Source organism: Leopardus geoffroyi, chromosome A2 (assembly GCF_018350155.1).
Source record: "Leopardus geoffroyi isolate Oge1 chromosome A2, O.geoffroyi_Oge1_pat1.0, whole genome shotgun sequence".
NCBI lineage: Eukaryota > Metazoa > Chordata > Mammalia > Carnivora > Felidae > Leopardus > Leopardus geoffroyi.
The window spans coordinates 51,709,982-51,724,423 of record NC_059331.1 but is presented as its reverse complement, the minus strand read 5'-3'; the positions used below and the strand labels follow the sequence as shown (position 1 = coordinate 51,724,423).

At 42.8% G+C, this 14,442-nt stretch overlaps 1 protein-coding gene across 4 annotated transcripts in view; it reads right to left on the bottom strand.

The window, feature by feature from the left end:
* IRAK2 (interleukin 1 receptor associated kinase 2) overlaps nt 1-14,442 on the bottom strand; it is a 62,569-nt gene that overhangs the window by 4,522 nt on the left and 43,605 nt on the right. For all 4 annotated transcript variants that reach the window (XM_045493769.1, XM_045493770.1, XM_045493772.1 and 1 more), the window contains 3 exons: nt 13,517-13,712; nt 9,313-9,375; nt 1,100-1,300 (listed from right to left, as the gene is read on the bottom strand). In XM_045493769.1, the coding sequence (XP_045349725.1) occupies nt 1,100-1,300; nt 9,313-9,375; nt 13,517-13,712 (460 nt within the window). The remainder of the gene's footprint in view (nt 1-1,099; nt 1,301-9,312; nt 9,376-13,516; nt 13,713-14,442) is intronic.

Genomic DNA, 14,442 nt, shown 5'->3' with positions numbered 1-14,442 from the left:
ACTCACTCTGGTCTCATCTTTTCCTCTCTGGATCTTTACTTGCCCATCTATAAAATGGCAGGCCTGGGCTACAGCGGTGGTGTTCAAAGACTTTTTTTTTCAGCTACTAAGCCCTTTCCTCAAATGAAGTGTTAAGTACTCAGTACAATTATGTGAAGTAAAAGGGGGTGTCTGGTTGTAGTCCTGGGTGGGGCCTGCACCTCCTCGAGCCCTCTTGCTGCCAAAAGCAACTCCTGAGGTAACTGCAAGGAGTCCCTCTCTGCCAAACACCACTTGAAGATCACTGTTAGTCTCAGAGTCCTCTCAGGCAATCATTTGGTCCTTAGAAATACCCAGCATGGACCACAAATCTATACTTGTTACCATGGAAACCACCACTCTATATCACATGCATAGAAAGATGCTGTAGCCCCTGATATGGTTGATTTCTGGGATATCTGCCTGGCCCATGGGTTAAGGATGCTCCCTTCCTCTAGGACTTTCTTGGGTTGACCCCCTGACCACCAGCTTTCTTCCAGCTTTCTTGGGTTGACCCCCTGACCACCAGGTTTATAAACTGGGCCCCACTCCCCTCGCCTTACTTAACTGGCCAACGGGTGGACAATGACTCTAGGTAGGCCAAACAGGCTCTCTCACTGAGAGACTGGAATTGGGACCTGGAGACTTGATCTCCCAGTCGGGGTAGAACCATAGCATATAAATAATACCCATGGCCATATCTCCTAACAAAAACACAGGTCAAGAAAAGGGAGCCTATGGAGAGGAGAGGAGGAATCAAGCAGATTCAGGGAAAGCAGAGTTCTATTAACATCTGAGTACGGGATCCTGGGCTTCCTGAGGTCCCCAGCACACTGCCCTCAGGTTCCTGAGCTACTCTAGGTCACTGGCTTCCCTGCTTTGCTCTTATGAGCTCCATTAAGTTGTGATGCTTGCAACCAAATAAGGCTCAGGTTTATGAAATCACATCTCGGTAAAGGGCTCGACCCCGAGTGTTAACCTAGTCCCTGGTAAAGCAGAACCACAGGGCCACCGGGACGGGAGGCCCACCCACCCCAGGGCAGGGCTCATCGCCAGGGTAAAGGCTGAGAGTGAGGCTCACCTCTGCCAGGCTGGCATTCCGCCTCCGCAGGCAGAGGCAGGCAGCCATGGCCAAGGCCTGGGCGCAGTCCTCCAGCAGCCTCCCAGCTCTCTTCTCCAGGTACTTCTGGCAGATCTCCTTAGCCATCACCTTTTCCACGCCCGTCTTCCTGCAGCAGAGTGAGGTGGTGCTGCTTGGGATTTCACTGAGGAGTAAATCCTTCTGTGGGAAGAAGAGGATAAACACTCCAGTGTGAGTTGCAGGGATGTGGGATTCAACCCGCACATTCCCCACCATCCCCCGCGACACACCAGGGCTGCAAAACTTCACAGAAAACAGGATTTTAAGGGGCGCCTGGGTGGCTCAGTCAGTTAAGCAACTGACTTCGCCTCAGGTCATGATCTCACGGTTCGTGGGTTCAAGCCCCGCATCGGGCTCTGTGCTGACAGCTCGGAGCCTGGAGCCTGCTTCAGATTCTGTGTCTCCCTCTCTCTCGGCCCCTCCCCCACTTGTGCTCTGTCTCTCTCTCTCTCTCTCAAAAATAAATAAAATGTAAAAAAAAATTTTTTTAACAGGATTTTAAGAAATAAAAGCATACAAGGATCCAAGAAACAAGGAAAAAAGCCAGAACTGGAGAACTGCTAAGTTCCCTATATGTACAAGGTGTTCCATAATACACTAGTACCACCCAGGGAGGGACTTAACATAGGCCTCAGTTGATTTACCAGGAAAATGGGGATAATAGGACTAACACAAAGATTAAAAGATATAACGCATCTAAGGCATGACGTGTGACACTCAACACTGAATAAAGATTCAATAGTCTATTAGTGACCATGATAAATAGTAGCAATAGCTATGGTTTATATAGTACTACATGCTAAACACTTTATTTACATTCATAATTTAATCTTATTAACAATTACAGGCACATTTTTTGATATAAAATACATATTTTAGGGTGTAGGATTCTGACTCATGTATATTTATTTATTTTTTAAAGTTCGAGAAGCATTATTATTTTTTAAAGTTTTATTTATTTAAGTAATTCATACACCCAACATGGGGCTCAAACTCATGACCAAGAGTCACATCCTCTACTGAGTGAGCCCCTAACACATATATATTTAATAGGAGATCTACTATATAAATATTGTGTATACTTGCAATTTTATAAATTTTATATTTATATATTATAAGGTTTATAATATTTTATACTACTTAGCAGAAATCTAAACTATGCATATGACAAAAGTTATGCTATATATTTTTATATAAATATATAAACATAAATAGTATAATGTTTCATAATATTTCATAAGTATATATTTACATACTTACAAATATGTAAATATGTTGCAAATATATTAAATACATTGATTAAATATATTAAATATAGTATAAGGAACTATGTAATATAATTATGTATATTTATTGATATAACATATAGCATATAGCATATTGCATTCAGCATTATAGCATATTGTTATTGATATAACAATCTGTTGTACATTACACTAACATATGAAGCATTTACATTTATGTTTTATATTTGTGATATATTTGTGTACATAATAAAACATTTAATATAAATTTTCCACACATATTCTGTTATATATAATGTATACTTTAATCAGTATGTTATATGTGTACATATTTATAATTATATTTCATAGAATATGTAGTATTTTACGTAGTTACTCATGTAAATATATGCAAATATTTCAATGTACTTTATGTTATATACAATGTTATATGCACTATAAACATTGTACAATATTTTATGCTATATAAAATGCAAAAAGTGATGGAGCTCCATGTCGTAAATAATATAAAATATGAATATATATTTAAATATAAATATAGGGATGCCTGGGTGGTTCAGTCTGTTAAGTGTCTGACTTCATCTCAGGTCATGGTGTCATGGTTTGTGAATTCAAGCCCCACACTGAGCTCTCTGCTGTCAGCGTAGAGCCCGCTTCAGATCCTCTGTCTCCCTCTCTCTGCCCCTGCCCCACTTGTGCTCTCACTCTCTCTCTGTCTCTCAATAATAAATACATATTAAAATATATTTTTAAATTTTTTTTTCATGTTTATTTTTTCTTGAGAGAGACAGAGCATGAGCAGGGAAGGGGCAGAGAGAGGGAGAGACACAGAATCTGAAGCAGGATGCAGGCTGTGAGCTGACAGCACAGAGCCTAACATGGGGCTCGTACTCAGAAACCATGAGATCATGACCTGAGCCAAAGTCCACTCAAATGACCGAGCCAACCAGGCACCCCAAACTATATATACATATTTTAAGAAGTTGTCATGGTGTTTAAAGTTGATACATCAATAAACATCAGAAGGGTGTTATTTACAGATATGGAGGTTACCACCATCTGAAACAGAGTCAGAAACTGTTCAAAACGACTGCCCTGAAAGAATGATAGAGGCAGAAGCTCACCGTTTGACTCCCCCCTCTCCCCGTGAAATCACGGATCTCATCTGGCAAGAGTCATCAAGAGACGCTAAGAGCACGGGGGGGGGGGGGGGGGGGGGGGGGGGGGGGGGGAGGGGTGATGGGGAAACTTAGCGAACTCCACCTGGACCCACTGATGAACCTCAGCACCAGAAGGAGAAGGATCCACTATGCGCATCGTGTTGTGATGCAGTGGAAAGCACCCAGCACCATCTAGGAAGCAGCACTGAGCGTGAATCTAACCAAGTCTCAGGATAAGAGGAATAGAGAAATAAGAACACCACAACGACATAAAAATCCGGAACATGAGACAGTCTACGGTACAAATGACTCACTTTATGCAAAAATGCAATATGTGGAAAGAAAAAGTGGGGAAGGGTGCAGTTGGAGATTAGAAGAGTTTCAAGGGGCGTCTGGCTGACTCAGAAGAGCATGAACTCTTGATTTTGGGGTCATGAGTTTGAGCCCTGCATGGGGTGTAGAGATTATCTAAATTAAAGAACTTTAAGAAAAAAAAGAAGGGTTTCAAGAAACATAAATAAAGGCAACATGTGGACCTTGTGTGTATCAGTTTCAAACAAACCAACTTTAAAAAGCAATTTTGGAGACAACTTGGGAAATTTAAATATGGAATGGGCGTTAAATGATATTAAGGAATTAAGAAAACTGTATTTTATGGGTGGCATAATATAATACGTGGGCTATGCTTTCTTTCTTTCTTTTTTGAGAGAGGAGGGGGAGGAGCAGGTGGAGAGGGAGAGTGAATCTTAAGCAGGCTCCACCCACAGCGCGGAGCCTGACTCGGGGGCTAGATCTCATCCATGACCAACCGTGAGATCATGAGCTGAGCTAAAATCAACCAACTTAACCAACTGAGACACCCAGGTGCCCTTAGGCTATGCTTTAACACACACACACACACACACACACACACGTTTTTTGGGTTCAAAAGAAATAAGAAAAAAGTGATAATGATAACTGATGGGATGGATCCATGGAGATTCCGTATACTCTTCTCTTTACTTTTGTGCATCTTCGAAATTCTCCATAACAAAAGGGGCTTTCAAGAAGTGGCCATGCCTGAGGCCAGAGAAGTGGGGGAGAGAGGCGCGGTTGGGTTTTTGGAACCAAATATGCAGATTATCCCTTCAATTTCACTTGCCAAAGGTAACACCTGCTAGTGGTTTGGATTATATTATCCTAGACCTTCTGCTACAGAAGTCTATAGGTATAATTACTTTTGTTACATATTAGTTATATGTAATAATTATTATAGTGGCAAGCAACCACTTAAGAGTTATTAAAATAGCGGTAATCATAGTTAATAGTTAACTCATATAGTGCTTACTATATTTTAGTCACTGGTATTTTTTTTTAACTTTTTAATTTCTTTTAATTTGGGGGGGGGGGGAGAAAGAGAGAGAGAGAGGCAGAGAGAGAGAAAATATTAATCAGGCTCTACGCTCAGCACAGACCCTGTCACCAGGGCATGATCCCCCAACCTGAGCTGAAATCAAGAGTGGGACACTCAATTGATTGAGCCACCCAGGCGCCGCTCTAAGTCACTGTTTTTGGTACTGTTTTAGGTACATATTACTCAACCTTCACTAAAGCCCCTTAAGTAGGTACTATTATCTATCCCAGTTTGCAAATAAGAAAATGTAAGCTACAAGTTTTTTTTATTCATTCATCTACTTATTGCCAAAGATGGGATTAAACTATAAAGGTATTCTGAACTTGCTTTTTTCACTTGGAGATATTTTCCTGTCAGAACATATGTGTCTTTCTCATTATTTAAAAAAAATTTTTTTTCATTTATTTATTTTTGAGAGACAGAGAGAGCACAAGTGGGGAGGGGCAGAGAAAGAAGGAGACAGAATCCAAAGCAGGCTCCAGGCTCTGAGCTGTCAACACAGAGCCCGACTCGGGGCTCAAACTCACAAACAGAGATCATGACCTGAGCCGAAGTTGGACGCTTAACTGACTGAGCCACCCAGGCACCCCTCTCATTATTTTTTTTTTATAAGATGTTTATGTTAGCTTTATTTGGAAGTGCCAAAACCTGGAAGTGGCCCAAATGTCCAACAACTGGTGTTAAACAAATGGTCATACATCCATACATTGGAATATTCCTCAGCAAGAAAAGGAATGAACGACTAGTATACAAAATAGCGTGGATGAATCTCAAAAGCACCACACTAAGTGGAAGAAGCCAGAAACAAACAGGTACACACTCTATGATTCCATTTGTCTGATATTCCAAAAAAGAACTATGCGGTCAGAAATTAGATCAGTAGTTGCCAGGGGCTGGAAGTGCGGAGAATGCATTGACTGTAAAACTGCACAAGGGAATTTTCTGGAATGATGGAAATACTCCATATCTTGATTGTGGTGGTGTTGGTTACATAAATGTCTATATTTTCTAAGACGTACACCATTCTATACGCCTCACAAGTGTGAATTATACCTCAACAGAAATGAATGCACATGTCCACAGTGAGACCCACACACAACAGTACCTAGCAGCTGTATGTGTAACGATCAAAAACTGGAAACACCCCACATGTCCATCAACAGGTGATGGGACAAACAGTGGCACATGTCTGCAAAGGAACATTACTCAGCAAAAAGAAATGAACCACTGACACAAAGAACATGGATGTATCTCAGAATAGCCATGCTGAGTGGAAAAATCCAGAAACAAGAGTACTCTCTGATTTATTTTGTATGAAAGTCCAGAAAATGGAGCCTTGTACAGTGACAAAAAGCAGATCAATGGCTGTGGGGGAATGGCAGGGGCTGGGAGGGATGGGCAGGGAGGATTACAAAGGGGAAGAGGTAACTTCTGAGGTAGTAGGCACAGTCATGAGTTTGGCTTGGTGATGATTTTGCAGATATACACATATGTCAAAATTTATCACATTATACACTTTGTCCTCATTACTTATAAATATTTATAAACTTATGTTCATGAACTTATTTATGAATAACTTCATGGAATTTCCACGGTGTGTGATTATACTGTCATTTCTTTAACCACCTCCCAGTTGACACATATTTCACTTGTTTGCAGCTCTTTACTAACATAAATAATGCTACAATCAACGTTCTTGTCCATCTGTCTTTCCTCCCTTGTATGTGTGTGTCCCTATGTACAAGTGAAATTGCTGCATCAGAAGGCACGCCCATTTTAAATTTTGATGGAAACCACCTAATGACCTCCGAAAACACTGTGGCCAGAAACACTCCCCCGAGGGTGAAGGAAAGGCCAGCTTCCTCCTACCGTGGACCACACTAGGTGTTACCAGCTTTCATCTCTGACCCAAATCTTAAATACATGTGCAACCTTAATTTTTTTTAATTAAGATTTTTAAAAAATTATACCCTCCACATTTTTATAAAGTAAACTCTATGCCCAACATAGAGCTTGAACTCATGACCCCAATATCAAGAGTCTCATGCTGTACTGAGCGAGCCAGCAGGCGTCCCTTCCTCCACATTTTTAGAAACCATTAACAAAAAATGCCTTCCAGAAAATTTTACATAAATGTCTCAACAAGCTCCTTCTCCTGTGACATTCACCCAGGGAGACCCAGAGGACTGCTAGGGAATTCACTTCACAAAAACTGTCAGAATAGCCAAAGTATGGAAATAGTCCAAATGTCCATTGATGGGTGAATGGATAAAGAAGATGTGGTACATATATATGCAATGGAGTATTACCCGGCTATCAAAAAGAATGAACACTTGCCGTTTGCGACTACGTGGATGGAACTGGGGGGGTATTATGCTAAGCAAAATTAGTCAGAGAAAGACAAATATCATATGACTTCACTCATATGAGGAATTTAAGATACAAAACAGATGAACATAAGGGAAGGGAAGCAAAAATAATACAAAAACAAGGAGGAGGACTAAACATAAGAGACTTTTTTTTTTTTAATTTTTTTTTTTCAACGTTTATTTATTTTTGGGACAGAGAGAGACAGAGCATGAACGGGGGAGGGGCAGAGAGAGAGGGAGACACAGAATCAGAAACAGGCTCCAGGCTCTGAGCCATCAGCCCAGAGCCTGATGCGAGGCTCGAACTCACGGACCGCGAGATCGTGACCTGGCTGAAGTCGGACGCTTAACCGACTGCGCCACCCAGGCGCCCCATAAGAGACTCTTAAATACACAGAACAAACTGAGGGCTGCTGGAGGGGCTGTGGGAGGGGGGATGGGCTAAATGGGTAAGGGGCATTAAGGAAGACACTTGTTGGGGTGAGCAATGGTTGTTTTACATAGGGGATGAATCACTGGCATCTACTCCTGAAATCATTATTGCCCCATATGCTAACTAACTTGGATGTAAATTAAAAAATAAAAAGATAGGGGCGCCTGGGTGGCGCAGTCGGTTGGGCGTCCGACTTCAGCCAGGTCACGATCTCGCGGTCCGTGAGTTCGAGCCCCGCATGGGGCTCTGGGCTGATGGCTCGGAGCCTGGAGCCTGTTTCTGATTCTGTGTCTCCCTCTCTCTCTGCCCCTCCCCCGTTCATGCTCTGTCTCTCTCTGTCCCAAAAATGAATAAACGTTGAAAAAAAAAATTTATAAAAAAAAATAATAATAATAAAAAAATAAAAAGATAAATAAAATGCAGAAAGAAAGAAAGGAAAAGAAAAGAAAAGAAAAGAAAAGAAAAGAAAAGAAAAGAAAAGAAAAGAAAAGAAAAGAAAAGAAAAGAAAAGAAAACTGTCAGAATAGGAGAAACCACCTCAAATTGCCCCACATCAAATCTGAAACCTACCTCTGTGCAGTATCTGGGGCTCGGTGGCCCAAAAGTGGCAGAGCTTGGGGGGATCAGCAAAGGGAGAAGTCATGGCTTCCTGTGTGTAGGAAGGCCTTCAGCCCCCCACTCCAGGGCCCAGGGGATGCTTTTGGGGCCCAGCCACAAAAAACCAACTGCTCTCATGGCTTCACCATCAAGTCAGGAAAGGTGCTCCCCTCTCAAACTGATGAAAAGGATTTGGAACTCTGCAGAAAACATGGGTTCAAATCCCAGTTCTACCACAGATCTCACTGGGGGGCATGAGACAAATCTCTTCACCTTGGCCTTAGTTTTCTCATCAGAAAAATGGGGATGATAATAATCTTGAATTCATATGGTTGCACTGTCATGAAAATTAAACAGTCAGCCAAGTGTCGGGGTTAAGAACTCAGGATCTGTGGTCCAGAAAGACCTGACGTGGAAGTCCAGCTCTGACACTTAGTAAAGCTGAGATCTCAGGCAAACCTCAGAGCCTGCTTTTCTCAAGTGTGGGTGAACACAATGACCCTAGCAATCTCGTGGCGGTTTTGAGATGACTTAGAAAGATAATATATGTAAGGTGCCAAACACAGAGTCTGACTGTGCTGTTATATTTTTGAAATTACACTGTATGTATATACACAGGAATGCTAATTCTTTGAACCCTCAAAATGGAAATTGTTTTTATTATATAAACCCATTTAAGAGGGCTGAAATTCACTTTTACCAACTTGAAAACAAATTCTATTTGATTGCTGGATGTGTGGAGAGAAGAAATGGGTTTCCCCTAAACATTCTGAGTTCTCTTATCACAAAAAATAAATTCTTGGCTGGCCGGTAAGTAGGAGAGAAGTTAAGGTTACTTTGCAGATCAAACCCTAGACTGAGGCCTCATAACCAGCTGTAAAATGGGTACAGTAGAGGTCTCTGCCCTCCGGACCCCTCCCCTGCTAGCTGTGAGCCAGAAGTGACTGGTTCCCTTACCAGGTAAACTGGGCTTCGGTCATTATCCATTGCAGGGATGCCGGTGAGGACCTCAGCTAACACCTGGAGAGAACATGCAGTTAGCATGGTTCAGACACTCATGTAGAAGTTCAGACAGCAGATTCTCGCCAAGAGAGACGATTCTTCTCAGAAACAAAAGCTGAGCTCCAGGCCTGGCTCTGCCATTTGCCAGGACAGACACTTGCCCCAAATCTGGAACATCAGAGTATCACTAAACACCTCCTCCAACTAAACACAACACCCAGCTGCTAGTAGAAGGTTTGAATAAATAGCAAGTCAGGAATGATGGAAAGCAAATATGTGTGTATTACCATGAGTTTTATATGCATATGTATATCCACATAAATATATATGTATATATATGCATACTATATATATAAATATGTGTATACACATACTTATACTCACATATCTATGTATATACATATATGTACACATACTATTTTTAAGTCTATTTTTTAAGTTTATTTATTTATTTTGAGAGAGAAAAAGAGAGCAAGCATGAGTGGGGGAAGGGCAGAGAGAGACTCTTAAGCAGGCTCCATGATGTCAGCGCTGAGCCTGACACAGGGCTCGATCTCATGAACTGTGAGATCATGACCTAAGCCGAAATCAAAAGTCTGATGCTTAACCTACTGAGCCACCCAGGGGCCCACACACTATATTTTAAAGATCATTTCACTAAAAAACCCATCCGAAGTGGTAAGTAGGCATTGCTATATCAGTCTCAGGAAAAGGAGGAGTCTGGGTATATATGTCTATTCTACACAGCACGTCTCAGCAGTATCTGTAGCATGTTTCTTCCGTGGCCTTTATTAACATTATTTGTCCATTAATTCACCCACGCACAGAAGGAGCACACCCCTGCACCAGTATAAGACACCACAGCTTTGACAAACCATGATATGTGTCTTATTATAGGGAACACCTGCTTTGAACAGAAATTCTCAGCAGACATAAGAGCATAGTGGTTAAGGGGTGTACGATCAGACAGGACTGCCTGGATTTAAATTCTGACTCTCTTCCTTTTTTTTTTAAGTTTATTTATTTTGAGAAAGAGAGAGTGTGCATGCACAAGCTGGGGAGGAGCAGAGAGAAAGGGAGAGAGAGAGAGAGAGAGAGAGAGAATCCCAAGCAGGCTCTGTGCTGTCAGCACAGAGCCCAATGCAGGGCTCAAACTTACAAACCAAGAGATCACGATCTGAGCCAAAGTTGTACGCTTAACCAACTGAGCCACCCAGGTGCCCCTGACTCTCTTCCTTAATCACTTAGGTGATCTTCAGGCAAGTGCCTAAAATCTGAGCTGGCATCCTATCCCCAGAGGACAGACCTGCAGGATTAATTACAGACTGGCAGGGGCCAGGAGGGGGCAGCAGAGGGCACCCCGTAGCAAGTGGATGGGAGCAAATTGAAATGGGATTCCCAACCAGCTCCTGCCAGGAAGAGAGAGAAGGACGAGGGGAAATGAATAAATAGACATTCCCTCTGCCCCTTGTACAGACAGGCTCTGTGCTGAACCTTTTATGGAGATCATTCAGTGTTCACCAAACAAACAAACAAACAGACAAACAAAAACACTGAGAAATGCAGTGTTCCTAACAGGAGGAACCAGAGTTCAAAATCATAGTGTCAGTGGCAGGGCACAGAAAAAGAGTGAAGGGAGCCAGTGGGCACTGAATGAATGAATGCATGAATGAATGAAAAAAAATTGTTACATCAAGAGTTGAGTTAGGGGCGCCTGGGTGGCGCAGTCAGTTGGGCGTCCGACTTCAGCCAGGTCACGATCTCGCGGTCCGTGAGTTCGAGCCCCGCGTCAGGCTCTGGGCTGATGGCTCAGAGCCTGGAGCCTGTTTCCGATTCTGTGTCTCCCTCTCTCTCTGCCCCTCCCCCGTTCATGCTCTGTCTCTCTCTGTCCCAGAAATAAATAAACGTTGAAAAAAATTTTTTTTAAATAAAAAAAAAAAAGAGTTGAGTTAAAAATTCAAGGGTAGGGGTGCCTGGGTGGCTGGTCAGTTAAGAATCCGACTTTGGCTCAGGTCATGATCTCTCTGTTCATGGGTTAGGGCCCCACATAGGGCTCTGTGCTGACAGCTCAGAGCCTGGAGCCTGCTTTAGATTCTGCGTCTCCCTCTCTCTACCCCTCTCCAGCTCGAGCACATGCTCTCTCTCAAAAGTAAATAAACATTAAAAAAATTTTTTTTTATTTCAAGGATAAACAGAAATCAAGAGTGAGCGTATAAGGGTAGGAATAATAACTACCACTACAATAATAATAATCTTGACATGTACAGGGTACCGTGCTAACTAGTTTATATATATTATCTTATTAGTCTCCATACCTATCATTATTCCATTTTACAGAGGACAAAATAGGCCCAGAGTTACAGGTGACCTAGCCGAGGTCACAAAGCTGAAAATAACTAAGCTGGGACTCAAACCTCTGCCCTTAAGCTCTGCACTGTATTGCCCGGTAGCCTCAGGGTTTAGTCCTGCTGGTTCTTAAGATGAGCAGGAGCCTGGCCTAGCCCCACTAAGCATCACTGAGCCACTGACCCCTGATGGGGTCAAGGAAACCAGAAGAGCCAATAGGAGACAGAAGGAAGCAGAATCTGACATATGGAGGTCAGGCTAAGAGCAGAAGGTGGCTTGGGGAAGGCACTAGTGCAAGAGGTGGACAGATAAGAGACTGGGGTCAGAGAGAGGAAGCTCAAAGTTCGAGGCTAGAGAGGAAGAGAGAGGGCAAGGTCTGAGAGGCAAGTGTTTGCTCTTGGAAAAGGTCAGTCAGAGACTGTCACTTTTTTTTTTCTCAGCCACCATTTCCCAGATGGGGCTCCATGGGACACTGGTGCTGAAAGATACCGAGGAAACAAGGTTCCACGGTCAAATACATTTGGGAAATGCTGTATACCACTTGCCCAGCTGTGGTGAATTCCCAATTAAATTAAAGGCTCATAACTGATGAATGGATAAAGAAATTGTGGTTTATATACACAATGGAATACTACGTGGCAATGAGAAAGAATGAAATATGGCCTTTTGTAGCAACGTGGATGGAACTGGAGAGTGTGATGCTAAGTGAAATAAGCCATACAGAGAAAGACAGATACCATATGGTTTCACTCTTATGTGGATCCTAAGAAACTTAACAGAAACCCATGGGGGAAGGGAAGGAAAAAAAAAAAAAAAAAAAGAGGTTAGAGTGGGAGAGAGCCAAAGCATAAGAGACTGTTAAAAACTGAGAACAAACTGAGGGTTGATGGGGGGTGGGAGGAAGAGGAGGGTGGGTGATGGGTATTGAGGAGGGCACCTTTGGGGATGAGCACTGGGTGTTGTATGGAAACCAATTTGACCATAAATTTCATATATTAAAAAAAATAATAAAAATAAAAAAATAAAGGCTCATAACCATATTGAAGTCTCTGATTAATTTTGTGATAAAGAAATGTGCTGGACTTTACTTAACCCAGCATTTCTCATATCTATTTGGCCATAAAAGCCTTAAAACACATCCAACCTACAGAGATGCAAGGATGTTCCACAGAAATACTTTGGAGGCTGTTATAGTCAGACCATGAGCTCCTGGGGGAAGGACTATGTTTCAGTTACATTTATATTCAGAGTGCCCAGCACGCAGTGAAGATAGGACAGGACGGTGGCAGTGGTGAGGAGGGAGGGTAGAAGCAGAGGTGGATACTAAATCGGTGGGTGGCTGTTGAACGGATGGATACTGGATGACTAAGTGAACAGATGGTTGGACAGATGGATGGACAAAGATGAACAGACAACTGGTTGGACCGTTAGATGGCTGGCTGGCTGGGAATCAGGGCACTAAGGAGCCTACTAGAAGCTGGACACTCATGAGTAGCTGTACTTTGAGGGTCGGCAAACTTTCTGTAACAGGCTAGACAGTAAATACTTCAGGCTTTGTGGGCCACAAACCAAGTCTCTCTCACTTATTATTATTGTTATTAAATCTTTTATAAATGTAAAAGCTTTTCTTAGTTATAGGTGGTACAAAATATGCCCTGGGCCAGTTTTGGCCTGGGGGCCATAGTTTGCCAACCCCTACTGTACTTTGATGGAATATATCTATGGGCTTCTATTATATCTTATGCTTACAAAGGAGCTGTGGGGAGAACAAATAGGTACAGGCCAAAGTCCAAGCACAGAAGGAAGCTCTTACTATTCCACAGCTGAAGATGTCCACTCGCTTTGTCAGCTGTCCCACCCTGATGAAATCCTCTGGCAGATATGCAGCAGAGGCCTGGAAAAGGTGAGTCTTCATCATGGTATATCTTGACCTTTTGTTGTCAGGACACAGGTGAGCCATTGGGTGAGCCAGCTTGGAGGTGAAGTTTTGGTCTAGCAAAACATTGGAGCTGTGGAAAAGAAAGCAGACAGAACTTTCTCAGTTTCAGCTGGAAAGAAGAGGTTGCCAAGGAGACCCTTTTGGAAAACAACTTTGCAGTAAGCAGCATTGGCCCCTACAAGTTAAGGGTCACTTAAGACCCTCAATCTGGGGGTGCCTGGGTGGCTCAGTTGGTTAAGCATCCAACTCTTGATTTCAGCTCAGGTCATGATCTCATGGTTCGTGAGTTTGAGCCCCGTGTTGGGCTCTGCGCTGACAGTGAGGAGCCTGCTTTGGATTCTCCCTCTCTCTCTCTCTCTCTCTCTCTCTCTCTCTCTCTCTGTCACACACACACACACACACACACACACACACACACACACACACACACAATAAATAAATAAATAAACTAAAAAAAAAAAAAAAAAAAGACCCTCAATCTGGATTTTCTGAGCCAGTCCTGATAAGGGCAGGGAGTGGGAACCCACTCCCACCAGGAAATGAAGACAGAGCTAAGATTAGTTGTGCTGCCCCAGGCATGTCTTGGTGTAGCCAAAGAGGTGTGGCCCTCCTGACCCCCACAGATGTCAAACCCTCATCAATCTCAGTTTGCCAAGCCGATAGCCTATGAGGGCTTGGTCCCTTCCAAAATTGTTCCGACCCCAAGTTCTGGCCCAACTGACTCAAGTCTGAAGGCCACCGTCCTTTATGACTAGTCCTGCCCAGATCATGGGGAATAGGGGAAGCAATAAGAAACATTC